This window comes from Hevea brasiliensis, chromosome 10, assembly GCF_030052815.1.
Source record: "Hevea brasiliensis isolate MT/VB/25A 57/8 chromosome 10, ASM3005281v1, whole genome shotgun sequence".
Classification (NCBI taxonomy): domain Eukaryota; kingdom Viridiplantae; phylum Streptophyta; class Magnoliopsida; order Malpighiales; family Euphorbiaceae; genus Hevea; species Hevea brasiliensis.
In genome coordinates, this window is record NC_079502.1 from 2,976,780 (window position 1) to 2,991,281 (window position 14,502).

A 14,502-nucleotide genomic window follows, 5' to 3' on the forward strand; every position below is an offset into this window, starting at 1 on the left:
TTTATAATAATAATATTTTTTAAAATATATAAATTAAAGATTATTAAAATTAATTTTCAATTAAATGTAATATATTGTAATTATAAAAACTTTAAAAAAAATTGGGAAACATTGGAAAATTGCTGAGAAAGCAATGGGGTTTGAAGATAAGGTTAAAATGAAACAGCAGCCATGATAGTAATTAAGAAGCTAATGATGATATGGTTTTGGAATCTTTTGTGGATTTTTTGAGCCAAAAGCACATTAAAAAAAGAGTGCAAATGTTGTCTTAATACTCAAGCAAACTCCTCGCGAAGGTGTTGTTAGCTTTGTTGAGCACTCCTTGTACGTCATGTCACGGCAGGCATCCTTGAGTCTCCGTCTGTCACCCTTTAACATGACTCAATGTCGTCACCTACAAACACCTTCATTATTTTCGCACCTTAATTTCATTTATAATCCCTAAATTCTTCCCCATATTAGTTTATTTTTTAAATTAATAAAATTAATCTACAAATCTTTATTATTTTTCTTTTCATATATTTTTTTACTGTGGATGTTCTTTTTATAATTTAAATTTTGACATACTTTTTCTTCTTCTTATTATTATTATTATTATTATTATTATTATTATAATAAAAGGGAATCAGACAAGTGATGATTTAAATTTAGGTGTATAAAAATAAGTGTTATTTTTTCATTTTTTTAATAAAAATGATGTAATTTATTTACATAAAAAATTTAATTAATTTTTTAAAATTTTAAAGTAATTAAAAAAAATTATTTTTCAATTAAGAAAACATAAAAATAAAATTTTAAAATTTTTTAAAAATTCTTAAACAATTTCAAAAAATATAAATATAAATTTAATTTTTACACAGTAAAATTTTTATTTTTATCTAAAAATATATATTTTTTAAATATAAAAATCAACAATTGAAAAAAATTATATAAAAATCAGTTAATTAGTTATACTAAAATAAATAAATTAAATAATAATTTTTAAAAAATATAATATTAATTAATTTATTTTATAAAAATAAAAAATTAAATAATAATTTAATTAATATTAATTAAAAAAATTTAATAAATAATTAAATTTTTTAATAAGAAATATAAAAATTAAATAATATATTTTTTATAATTTAAGAACTAAACATGAAACTAAATAGGAACTTTCCCTTCTTTGCGTGTTAACAAAAAGGAAATTGGAAGAGAAGAGAAAATGATTGAAACTCAAACCCATAGAAAAAGAACCGTACCAATCGTTCATGACTAGGTTCTCAAAAGCCTCCTTTTCAGAGCAGCTCAAATCCCCATGATGAATTTCTCCTCCGCCAAAAAGGGCGGGGTCCTCTTGAGAGTAGGATTAACATCCAATTTATAAATTATAAAAATTAAATTATATATTTTAAAAATTAAATTAAAATTAATAAAAAAAATCAAATCAAATCATATTATTTTATTTTAATTTGATTCAATTTAAATTGGTTAACTTTATTTTTAATTATTTTTTAATTTAAATTTAAATTTTAAGTCATTTAATCTAATTTTAATTTGAACCTAATAAATATTAATAAGTAAAATTAAATAATTTATATATATATAATTAAATATAATTTATAAATTTTTCATAAAAATAAATTAATCTAAAAATCAATTCAGTTAAATTTAATTTAATTTGAATATATAAAATTATTATTTGATTTAATTTAATTTAATTGATATTTTTTCTTTAAAATCAAATCAAACCGAAATAATTAAACTTTTATATAAAATTGAATCAAATCGATTGAATTTTAAAATCAAATCGATTGAACCAAATTAACTTTATTTAATTTAATTTTTTAATTTAATTTTTCAATTTAAATCGAAATTTGCTTACGCCTTCCTGGAAGCCTCCATGCTTTTTCTTTCCCCCTTTTCAATGAGGACAGTCAAAAGGAATGCGGACAAATACAAGATAACATTCTAAAGCCAAAGCCAACGCCCCAGACTTCTGTATTTTTCTAGACAACCAGATTGATATACAAGTGTACAGCGGCACTACTCGAGCATTTACCTGCACACAGGACACGCATCTTCAACACCTAATGCAGTGTAGAAGCAATCAAGGGAAACAAGTATCAATGCTCCATCACTCTGCCGCAAAACACACTTGTGCGTGACTATAATAAAATATCAAAATTCCTAATCCTTCGTCATTTCAAATTAAACCTCACACAGCAATGGTAAACCACCAAAATCTCAGCTTTAATAAAGAAGCTAAATAAATGATGACAAACAATTGGAAAATTTTTAACCAGAACCTACATGTTTTCCTCTTCTCATATCGGAAGGGGGAAGGGGGAAGGGGGAGGGTGTTTGTGTTAGAGTAGGGGTTTGTGCTAAGGCGATGGTCTCCCGGTCAATTCCTTGACTTCTTTCTAGATGATTTGGATGAAGGCTTTGATTGTTCTGCAGCTGCCTTCGAAGTAGTAGCTTGGCTTGATTTTGAATTTGAGGAGCTGGAATTGGCAGCACTAGCACCAGCTTCATGCTTTTCTTTAACTACAGCACCCTGAGATCCTCTCACCTGAGCTGCTCTCTTATCTTTTCTCTTGGGCCTGTAGCTTGATCTCTCTCTCTTGGGGAGCCACCTTTCTGGATCTGGAGGAGGACCTGGATTTGCAGGGTCAAACCCTTTAGGATACCTTGGCTTTCTCTTTCTCTTTTTCTTCGGTTTCTCTTTCTTGCCCTCCTCTTGTGCTTCAGCAACTGACACATGAGAACCTTCAACATGCTTTGCCCCAGAAGTCTTCTCCAAACTATCTATATCGATCCCTTTCAGACCTGGTAAAGGTTTCAGCTGCTTCTCATAAGCTTCGGCCTTGTCAACATTCACACGAGCAACTGTACTTACCAACCCAGCTAATGCTTCTATGCTCCCATGGCTTTTAACAAGCTGCTCATATAGGTGGGCAGCATCTTCCTCCCGCCCATGCCTGATCTTGAAGGAAGCAGCTTCTTGCATTATAACATTGAGCTTGTTGTCCTCAGTCATAGCATTTGACCACCATTTGATTGCAGAGTCAAGGATGGCAGATGCACCATCAATATCTCCAGCCCGCTCTTTAAGAGCCATGATGGTGGCAACAGTGGCAGGCATGTGCTGAATATCAGGTATCTTAGCCAGGGAGTCGGCTGCAATTTGAGGATGGCCCGCAGCAGCAGCAATTTGTGCCCTTGCAAGAAGAACAACCTTGGATTTATCAGGGAACTTTTCAGCAAACTGCCCCAGTATTTCTTCAGCTCTACTAGCCTTATTCTCTCTAACTAAGACTGCAGATTGAAGAAGTACAGGCACTACACTGTCAGCAAACATGTCTGTCAGAGCAGCAACAATTTCTCGTGCCTGTTAAACATTGGCAAAAATAGACGCCATTAACAAAGCTGAGAATTCCCCAGATAACTTATTCTTCATAATTTTAAAGAGTACAACTCACAAACTGAGAAATGCAAAAGGACAAATAGAAGACCTGATCCATCTTATTTGCATGGAGAAGTAAAAGCACCCGGTTTGCATATATTGTCTCCCTTTGTTTTGTAGAAAGCTTTTCAAGTCCACGAGCAAGCTGGAAACCCTGTGCATCTTTTTCTTTGAGCCGATCAAGTTTCCTCAGGTTATCAGAAACATCTCTTGTTCCTTTCAGAGCAACAAAGTTGTTAATGGCCACAGCAAAAGATGATTCGTCTGCCGGATTTCGGTTAATAATATCTGTGTAAGCTTCCATTGCCTCTTGAGCTCGTCCTAAGAGCTGATGAAATAAGCTATGAACATTATTGGCTATTTAAAAAATGCCTAAACAGAAACAGATTTAATGGGAAATTTTTGCTTTACATCATTATACCTGCTGAACATATGCCAATTGGACAGCTATAGGAGCCAATTCAATTTCTATATCATCCTCAGCCAAGTTTTCATCCATCAATGTTTCCTGACCAATTCTGACAGAAATATGAAAAGATATGGAGCTTGTTAGTCCATCGTATTAGCATCATTGGAGAAATTTATGGCTCAAAGAATAATTCATACTGACTTAGAAGTTTCAAATAAGAGAAGAGGTGCGCAGACAGAGCTGACATTTCACATTGTCACAAAATGATCAAAGAAATTGCACCCACAGAAGAAAAAAAAAATAGCAATAGAACTTAAGAATAGCTTATGCATGTCTCACATGATGAATAATTTATTTCTCATATTCAAGAAAGCTTTCTTAGCACTAATTAATGCACAAGAAAGGAAAAACTTGCAAAGCAAACATTAAGTATTCATGTGATCATTTTCAGCGCCATTCAATAAATAGAGAGCAAGTTTTCACTACAAACAATTCCTCACACAAAGTAGAACTAGTGCATCACCTTCGGGCTGTCAACAAAAGTTGTTCTGCTTCCGTGCACTTATTCCTTTCAATCAAAGAACAAGCAGTGTTGTATGCCAACTCAAAGCTGCTAGATGCTTTAATCCGATTAGCGTCCATTATTCCTTGCACTTCAGAAGCTCTCCCACCCAAAACCAAAGCCGCAACAAGGTTTATTTCCAAGGAATCAATCTTGGACTTTTGAAGCTTCTGATAGACATCAACACACGCACCCATTTTCCCCAGACGAAAGAGAATCTGTGATTCTAACAGCATGATTTCAGAATTTCTCTCTTGGCCTTTCAAAGACTCCAAAGCTTCATCCAACTTATTCTGTCTGTATAAACAGTATGCCTATTCAGAGGAAAACACAAGCCATTTAGTTCCAATTCCAATTAATACACTTTTGAGAACCAGTGGGAGAATTTTAGCAAAATAGCCTTCTGGTTTCCCATCTAGCAAGCACGAAGCCTAAATTCACAGCAAGGGAAACTAAGAAAGTAACCTAGCAAGCAGATAATGAAATGAAAATACAAAAAGATATGAACATTACAAGTACCTAAATAGAAGCAAACCACGAAAAATAAAAGAAACCGTACACTTAAAATACCAAAAAAAGTCCAAAACAAATGATTTTTTCTTTCTTCATTTTACATCTTACCATGACCAAAAAGCCAATGCATATAAAGCAACTAAAAAACTTCTCAAATGCAGCCACAAATTTCCCTTCTCCATAATTTAATAAAATCCTTCAGAAGATTATATAAAGCAATGCACGACAGTAACCAGAAAAACAAACAAACTACATTTTAATTCCAAAAGATTAAGAAGGATAATAAGAGAGAAAGGCACAATTTCGCCTACCTTGAAGAAACTGAAGTCAACAGCAACTGTCTGAGCTGACTGAATAGTTGAAAGAGCATCCTCAATGCGGTCGGCCTTAATCAAAGCCACGACCTTGCATCGAAGCGCATCCTCATCGGCGGGAGCAACTCCGAGAACTGCAAAATAACAAATTCAATATTGAAAAACCAAAACAAGTATCCTAACAGTTGAATTTTAAGGGATTATAGAAATATGATAATTGGACCTTGATCTGCGACTTTGACGGCTTGCTCGTAATCGGATCGCTGGATGTGCTTGTTGAGAGTACTGAAGAGATCTTCGATGGCGGGCGGAGGCTGCCACGGCGACGTAGAGGGTTTCCCTTTGTCTTTGGGCTTAGGAGGCATGGTGATTTTCTCGGAAACCAAACAGAGAAGAGGAAAGAGAAAATGCAAGTGCTAGATGAATAGATGGGAGATTGGAGGTTCGGCGTTGTGTTTCCTGCTTATTGCTTCTCCCTTGCCTCGAGTTTCAAGGGAGAAGCTTTGCGTTTCCTGGGCCTTAATTGGGCCAACTATCGAGTTTCTAGACTTGTATGGGCCGCATTAAAGGGTCCGATGAATTTATGGGTATGCAATAACACAATATTTCAATTTCAAACCGTAACACAAAATTTTTAATCTTTAATTTAACTAATAAAAAAAGTTTTGTGATATTTGATAGCTAATTTCTTAAACACTTATCATATCAAAATTTATATTTTTTTTATATTAATCTAACTCTAATTTTAAAAAAAAATTATTTTATTTTCTATCTTAAATCACGATAAATAAAATTATATATATTAACATTTTAATAAAGTAAAATCTACTTACTTAAAACTATTGGTATATAAAAATATAATTTTTTAATTTAATAAATACTATATTAAAATAAATAATTTAAAAATTAACTATTAAAATTCGTAAGGAAATTTTATATTACTTAAATTAAATATCAAGATTTTGTGTTACAAATTAAAATTTAAATATCTTACTATTATATACCCTTAAATTAAGATACTATCTATATAATTTACCTATTTATCATAATTTTAGGTAATTTGTACTGTAATTAATTAATTAATATAAAAAAAGAGCCAAATTATTTCATCCCAAATTATTTATATATGGAATAATGATTTGATTAACAAAGTAGAAAGTTAAGGATTAATTAATGTGATTTTAAAAATAAAAGTAGTAATTAGTTAGGGAGCATTTAATTAAGCTACTTATTTTTAACTCTTAATTAAATATATTTTAAATTTATAAATTAATTTAAAGAATAAATAAGTGTTTAATAAAATTATTTAAAAATATAGTTTGTAGTAGAAGTGTTTGCTTATAAATGTTTAAAAAGAAATTAATGTGTCGAAATAATAAAAAAGGTATGTGGAAATTTTAAGTTGTTAAAATGAGGATAGTTTTAATATTTTTAAATTTTATTAGCCTTCATTTATTTTATGAAAAATAAATTTTTAAAAAATATTTTTTATATTTTGTAGTACATAGAAAAATGAGTCTATAGAAAATAATTTTCTGTTTAAAGAAAAAATTAAGTCTTTTTTTTTATTTTTTTTAGATTTTAATAATCTTATTAAAATTTAAAAATATTTACACATATATTATATAAACTATATTATGAGTTTAATATCACAATTAAATAATAAAAATATTTTTCACATATAAATTATTTTTCATAAAATAAACGAAATATAAGATAATATAATTTTTAACCTAGAGAATATTTTTAAAATAATTAGAGGAAAAATATTCAATTTTGCCCTTATATTTATATTTATCAATGAAGTTTAATTTAATAAATTTTTAATTTTTTTCTCTAAATTAATAATTCTAAAAATTAAATTTTATGGACTAAATTTTTTTATTTAAATAAAAAAATTAAGAATATCAATTTCTTGTTTTTGGCTACATTTATTGATTTGTCAATTTCTTGTTTTTGGCTACATTTATTGATTTAATCCAACAATCAACAATCAAGAAGTTAATTTTTTTTATTATTTTTAAACTTAAATTGAAATTTTTATATTAATTTGAATAAAAAAATAAAAAATAAGTTAAATTAAAATTTTTAAATAAATAAATATAAAAATAAAATTAAGCTTTTAGTCAATAATTAGATAATGTTTTACTGTTTTTAACTTATATGTTATATTATTATATTTATGATTTTTTATTTATAAATATGTTAACCAAAATACACTATTTTAATATTTTCAAATTTTACTCATTTAAGAGTAATTTACTTATTTTTGTTTGGAAGATTTGAATTTCCAGTACCTTAACGTTTTTGACTGAGCTCTCAAAGTTTATTAGCTGATGTAAAGTAGACGAAGTAGGATTGACTGAAGAATAACACGAGAGAGGAAAACAATAATATAAAAAGAAAAAGGAAAAAACCTCGCAACTTTTCCAGTCAACAAACAACAACGAGAAAAATAACAACGAATTTGAATTCTGACTCTGTAAGCATCTGCTCATCTTGAACAATGCTTTCTTATTTTACCTTATAATCTTCTTTCTCATCATGGGTTTCTACTTTTCTCTTCCCTACAGCTTTCTGTTCACTTGCATATGTTTTTAATTCAGGTAAGCTGATGATTGTTGCATTTAATTCAGGTAAGCTGATAGATAAGGGAATGTGGTGAATGAGTTTTATTTTCAAGTTGAAATTTCATTTGGAAAGTTTCTTGCTGATCTCGTGCTTAGGAAGACTTTAAACTTTTTGGTTTTTCCATTTCAGTCCCAAAAAGTTTGGATTTTGATATTGGGTTGGTGAGAGGAGAGTGGGAAAGCATAAAGTAGTTCTGTTTTTGGTTTGACTCTGATTGGAGAAATCAGGGAGTGCCTTGATGTGTGGGTCGAGAGGTGAGTTTGCTTTTGGTTTTGTGGATGAGAATGAGAGTTTCCGCCCCCCCTTCGTTTGCTTTGTTCTGGGAAATGCAGACATTGAATGAGCTTTCTGGTTGGGTTGAAAACATCAATTAGATTTGTGCTAGCACTTTCTTCAAGTGTGCTTATGATTATGGCAGATTTGGAATTTGGTATTATTTGAAAGATTCTGATAGTATTGGACTGAACAGTGAAATTTTTGGATTCGTTTTTGTGGCTCTTTCAGGAGTAGTATTTGTTTGTTTATGTAAATTATGTTAAAACAGATACTTAGTAAGCTTCCGCGAAAGTCATTTAAATCGACTCAAAATCGTGATCATGGTGGAAATCTTGCCATCAATTCAAACAACTCCACTGGCTCAAGAAGCAGTGATTTTGGGGAGAAGTCATCAAAGTTGAATGTCACATCTGTAACAGCAAATAATTCTGCTTCAGACACAGGACAAAACCATGGTAACAATGATCAGCGAGGTGTGACTTCAAAGCTGAATGATAATCTGGGGTTTTCTTCATATGAAGGATTGCCTGAACTCAGGGATGTTCCAAATTCTGAGAAGCAGAACTTGTTTATAAAAAAGCTCAACCTTTGTTGTATTGTATTTGACTTCAATGACCCAACAAAGAACCTCAAAGAAAAGGAGATCAAGCGACAGACGTTGTTAGAGCTGGTAGATTATGTGACTTCTGTGAATGGAAAATTCACAGAAACTGTTATTCAAGAAGTTCTGAAAATGGTTTCTGCAAATTTATTTAGGATGTTCACTCCTCAACCACGTGAGAATAAAGTTGTAGATGGTGTTGATTTGGAGGAGGAGGAGCCTTCTATGGATCTTGCATGGCCGCACCTGCAGCTTGTGTATGAGGTTTTCTTGAGGTTTGTTGTATCATCTGAGACAGATGTAAAACTGGCTAAAAGATGCATTGATCAATTCTTCATTCTCAAGTTTCTGGATTTATTTGATTCTGAAGATCCCAGGGAAAGGGAGTACTTGAAAACAATTCTCCATCGCATCTATGGCAAATTTATGGTGCATCGACCATTTATCAGGAAAGCTATCAATAACATTTTCTATCAATTTATTTTTGAGACTGAGAAGCATAATGGGATGGCTGAACTTTTAGAGATTTTGGGTAGCATTATTAATGGGTTTGCTCTGCCTCTGAAAGAGGAACACAAAATGTTCCTTATTCATGTTTTAATTCCTCTTCACAAGCCAAGATGCTTGGCAATGTACCATCAGCCATTGTCATACTGCATTATGCAGTTTGTGGAGAAAGACTACAACCTTTCTGATGCAATAATAAGGGGTTTGCTAAAGTACTGGCCTCTAACTAATAGCTCAAAGGAAGTCATGTTCCTGAATGAGCTGGAGGAAGTTTTGGAAGCAACCCGGCCAGCAGAATTTCAGCGTTGTATGGTGCCCCTCTTTCTGCAAATCGCTCGGTGTTTGAACAGTTCCCACTTTCAGGTAACATGTTTCTAAATGTTTGGTTAAGTTTTGCTTTACTTTTTGTGCTAAACACACACCTCTGCCTCAACATGTTTCAAATTATTTATTTGTGTGCAAAGTCAACTTTTGTAAACCATGCTTAAGCTTTAAAGTTATGTTATTCAATATTGCTCTTATCAATCGAACTGTGAAGAGATATCCTGGAAAAGAAAAAAAGAAAAGAAAACGGAATAATTCTGAAAGCTGTTACTACTGCTTTTCTCCCCCTCATTTTTGGACTAGTATGTCTGGAATAGTGGAAAATGGGTTAGGATTAACAACTATTAATCCAAATCGTCCTCTCTTATATTCTGTTGGTTTCTATGTTGCGATCCCATCTGTTGTAACTCATCTTTCAACATATTTATGTCTATGCAGATGATTTGGGGATCATGTATAATTCAAATCATGTAAACTATTATAGCCAAATCTCAACATCTCTGGATTTGCTAGTCGTTTTTGCTTTTGGTATGCCTTCTTTAGGTGTTCCCATTTTAACATTAGCATTTTTAGTGGAAATTAGATTGGTGTTCAACTTTTTGTTAGTTTAGCTTGAGTCAGTCCCAGCTAGGACATTCAGAATTTAACCGTTACCCAAACATGGTCCTGTTTGATAGGAGACAGTTATAATATTTAATATAATCGGCGATTGCATAACACAACCATTTAGTAGCATTGTGATAGAACTGGGCTCTTGAATTCTACCTTCAGCAATTTTTTTTAAATATATTTATTAAAATAAATTTAAAGTTACTCTTGCACTGAATTGGACACTAATGGAAGTATCCAAGCCTGCCCTCTAAAGTCTGAGCTTATAAAGGCCTCAGGCCAGTTGCATCAAATACAAAATTCCTTTACCAAGCTCCATCAAGTTGAGTGGGTCCCCAGACAAGTGACCAGGTCTAGTGGGATTTCATGTTTGTTGAGTCTACTAATGGAACAGCATGAAGTTGTCTTTTGTTTCCATCAGAAAATAGCATAGAGGATGGCAACTAGAGATCGGTATTCGACCAAGAAATTACATATGATCAATTTATGGTGTCATTAAGTAAACTGGTAATTGATAGCTTGATTATCACCTATGAGGTTTAAATTAGGTCTATGAGAAAGTAACAAATTGTATTATGATAGTTCAAGGATGAATCTGTTAATGTAATGAGCTTGGGTTTAATTGATTGAGAAGGCATGTTACATGATCAAGCTAGGTGTTTTGTTGATATTGATTCCACTGGACCAAATTTAAAGCAGATAACATTGGTTCATGAGTTGTTGAAGGGTTATATCATGACAATTACTGCCTGTAATTTGGTGCTCTCTGGACATCTCTAGTTTATATAGGAGCTGCCGATGGCATGGACCGTATATTAGATAGTAGGAGTACAGTGATATTGTCTCTTCTTTCATTTGTGTGTGTGTGTGTGTGTGTGTGAATATTGCTGTTGTAGCCTCATGAAAATAGTTGGACCATCACATTCTACCAGTAACAAGAGTCCTATGATATTGTTTAGATTAAATTATATGGGCTAGTAGAAGAGAAAGAGAATGAATCATGCAAGATGGGTGAGGAAAGATGATCAACTCCTTCCCAATCCTCCACTGAAAAAAGTGTCTCTTTGTTTTATGGATTCACGGTGGGCATTCCAAAGTATCTCTGGAAAAATCAAGCTTTATATATATACACATACAAACCGTTTTTCGTTTGTCTATCTGTGTGAACGAGGGGGAGATAATCTCTTTGTTTTGTCTGTATTTTGGTGGCTTTGGAAATCAAAATGGAAAGCAAATCCTGGAATAGGATTGCATTATGTAGTTTGGTATACACAAAATCAACATTTCTTTTAAATTACACTCAAATCATTTGCTTTAGGTGAAAATGAAACATAAGTTTGAATGGGAATCTAGGAATGAAATGTTTGGATGACATTAACTTCCATTTATTTTCCATTTCCAAAGTGAACCAAATGGACTCTTCTTGCTCTTTATACTTGCATTATCTTCAATTTTCACATTGGACAAAAAGGGTAAATGAAATGTGGCAAAAATTTTTGAGATAGATACCATTCAGATGGAACTGAGATTTGTCTGATCAAAGGTGTGGCGGAATGAAGGCTTATGTTTCTTCAGGGAATTTCTTCTTGGAAATGAAAAGATTCCTTATTATACTTGATCTTTTCTTTTCTTTTTGCCGTTGTGTTGACTTGGTGAGATGATAGCTCCCATGCTTAAGCTTCTCAATGTATAAATCACATATTTAATTAATGCTTGCTATTTCAGGTGGCAGAGAGAGCATTGTTCTTGTGGAACAATGATGCCATTGAGAGCTTGATTATACAAAACCGTAAGGTTATACTGCCCATTATCTTCCCTGCTCTGGAGAAAAATACTAGAAACCACTGGAATCAAGCTGTCCGTAGCTTGACCTTAAATGTCCGCAAGATCTTTTACGATCTTGAACCGGAGCTATCCAATGAATGCTTACTTAATTTTGAAGAAGCAGAAAGGAAGGAAGATGAAAATAAAGCAAGATGTGAAGCTACATGGAAACGCTTAGAAGAGCTTGCTTCTCAGAAAACTTAAAGGAACAAAGCATGCTAATTCCTGGCATATCAGCCCCTCACTCCTCTTCAGGTTCGCAAAAGTAGAAATTTTTATTGGCATTACTATGGACAGTCAATTTTTTATTAAGACCAGATTCATTACACTGATAAGAAGTAGTCAAGTGTTTGCGGGCTGTTAAATTTTCTCTTCTTACAGTATGTTTGATCCTTGCCAATTACCAAAGCCTATAAGCATTTTGTAAATTGATCCTTGTGTTATAATTCTAATGGAGGGCTGATGAAATATAAGACTCTTTATTAGAAAGCTGAACGAGAGGCAAATGATTTCGGTAAATTTAAATTATTATTTAAAAAGAAATCTGAACCAGAAACTCAAAATGCCTGTAGACATTCATTTAATGTTCTTGAATGCTCATTATTTTTCTCTTTCTTGCACAAGAGAATCTGTAAAGAGAATGGAAAAAGTGAAAAAAGTATACAGAGTCGGATTCTAACTTGAGAACGGAGATCTCAAGCTTTTACTGCTAGGATGTCTCCCTGGGGATTGACTTTCCCAGGGATTAATATTTAAGAATACTACTCCTGGTTAAGGAATTTACATATGGTTATCTAACTACATTCCAGTAGACCAGTACTTCTTATATGTTTTGGGTTCATTTGATTCTGACTGAAGCTCGAATTTCAGACCTCATGGCCTCCAATATCAATGGCCTTTACCACTGAGCTAAAACTCAGTGATACTGTGAGTTGTTCGCCTAAAAAAATTTGCTCAAATGATTTTCTAATAGAATTTATTCGTTTTGGCTGAAAGATGGCATATTTATGTGATTTAATAATTTTTCCTCATAAAGAAAGAATGACGGTTCCCACGGTTAAGCTACAATGGTTGGGAGTGGAGTATGATGAGTGTAATACAGGAACACCCTGGCCTCCAATCCATCAAGAAATGGCCGTACATGGAATGATATGCCTATTTTCCATACAGAGAGTCCCCACTCCCAACTGCTTCGCTACGCCCACCACCTAACGTGCTCTGGTTGCGGCAACAGTATCTCAACCACAACACAATTTCACAAAATTTTTATCCTCTTTGATTTTATTTATTTATTTATTTATTTTTTAAATTATTGGAATAGGGATTAAGCTTAAAAATCATGACTTTTTTTAGCCAAATAGACCAAATAATGTTTTAACATTGTTAATTATATTGACATAACAATTTAATTATAATAAAATTATTTTTTTTTAAAAATATTTTGTCATATAAATAATATGAACATAAATATATAGCATTCATGTAAAAAAATAAGAAATAAATATTTAAATGTAATTTATCATTAATCATATAAAAAATAGAAAATAAATATTTAGTATAATTATTGTGTGTATGATACATTAAATTCTATTTATAATGTAGATAATAATTTCTCATTTTAATGTCTAAATAAATTTTTGAAGATGATTTGTGATATGCTGAATGGGGTTGGGAGATAAAACACTAAGGCTTTGTTTAGGAATATATCAAATTGATTTCCTCTTAAAAGAAAATTTAATCAATTCTAACACTCTCTCTTGATATATATATATATAGGAATATAATTAAATATAAATATTAAATTTTCATTATACTTTCCCTTAAATTGGAGATAAAATCTCATCCATTCTTACAAGTTTAATTATTTTGAAATTTTAATAATTAAAATATATAAAATTAACTTTAAATCAATTGTTAATAAACTCTAATTGATATATTTAAAGAAAGTATTTTTTTTTCTTAACAGTAATGTTAAACACAACACTATATTTTAGAGTTTTTATTGAATTTAAAAAGAAAATGATAGTGTTTAATTCATGAGACAGAAAAAGAAAAAAAAAAGATTAAACAATTTTTTATATATGTTTAAAATTTTAAGAGACAATAAAAGATTTTATTGTAAATATTTTCTTAAAATAGTAATTTATAATTTTTTATACATAAAATTAACTTGTTATATATCACCTTTATTACAATAAAAAATATAAATAATTATTGGAATGTATCATCAATGGCTTATTTTTGTAGTTTCCATCTCATTACTCTAATTGCTGGTAATAATAAATTGTTGAAAAATAGAGAAAACTTCAACTACATGTTGCAGTTAATTACATATGCAGTAAAGTTAATTAAAAATTAAAAAAAAAATCAAATAAAAAAAAGAAAATATTAGTTGGTAATGCAAAATTTTTCTTTATTTTCAATAAATTGCCATATATATATATATATATATATATATATATATATATGAATGAAAACTAAGGA

General features: G+C 31.1%; 2 protein-coding genes across 3 annotated transcripts; one reads left to right on the forward strand and one right to left on the reverse strand.

Annotated features, from left to right (window-relative positions):
* Positions 1-2,158: 2,158 nt before the first annotated feature.
* On the reverse strand, positions 2,159-5,719 carry LOC110660195 (uncharacterized). Its single transcript, XM_021818402.2, has 6 exons — positions 5,470-5,719; positions 5,244-5,380; positions 4,381-4,733; positions 3,870-3,966; positions 3,498-3,776; positions 2,159-3,373 (listed from the first exon to the last, which is right to left on the reverse strand). Exons 1-6 carry the CDS (start codon positions 5,609-5,611, stop codon positions 2,387-2,389), a joined length of 1,995 nt encoding a protein of 664 aa, XP_021674094.2. The 5' UTR covers positions 5,612-5,719; the 3' UTR covers positions 2,159-2,386.
* Positions 5,720-7,599: 1,880 nt separating this feature from the next.
* On the forward strand, positions 7,600-12,509 carry LOC110660194 (serine/threonine protein phosphatase 2A 59 kDa regulatory subunit B' eta isoform). 2 transcript variants are annotated; one of them, XM_058128913.1, is made up of 3 exons: positions 7,600-7,728; positions 7,820-9,624; positions 11,920-12,509. In XM_058128913.1, the coding sequence occupies exons 2-3, from the start codon at positions 8,410-8,412 to the stop codon at positions 12,220-12,222; spliced, it is 1,518 nt and encodes a 505-aa protein (XP_057984896.1). In that variant the 5' UTR covers positions 7,600-7,728; positions 7,820-8,409; the 3' UTR covers positions 12,223-12,509. The 2 variants fall into 2 exon arrangements, with proteins under 2 accessions (XP_057984896.1, XP_021674092.2); XM_021818400.2 differs by having other exon boundaries at positions 7,602-7,728; positions 7,883-9,624.
* The last annotated feature ends 1,993 nt before the right edge of the window (positions 12,510-14,502 follow it).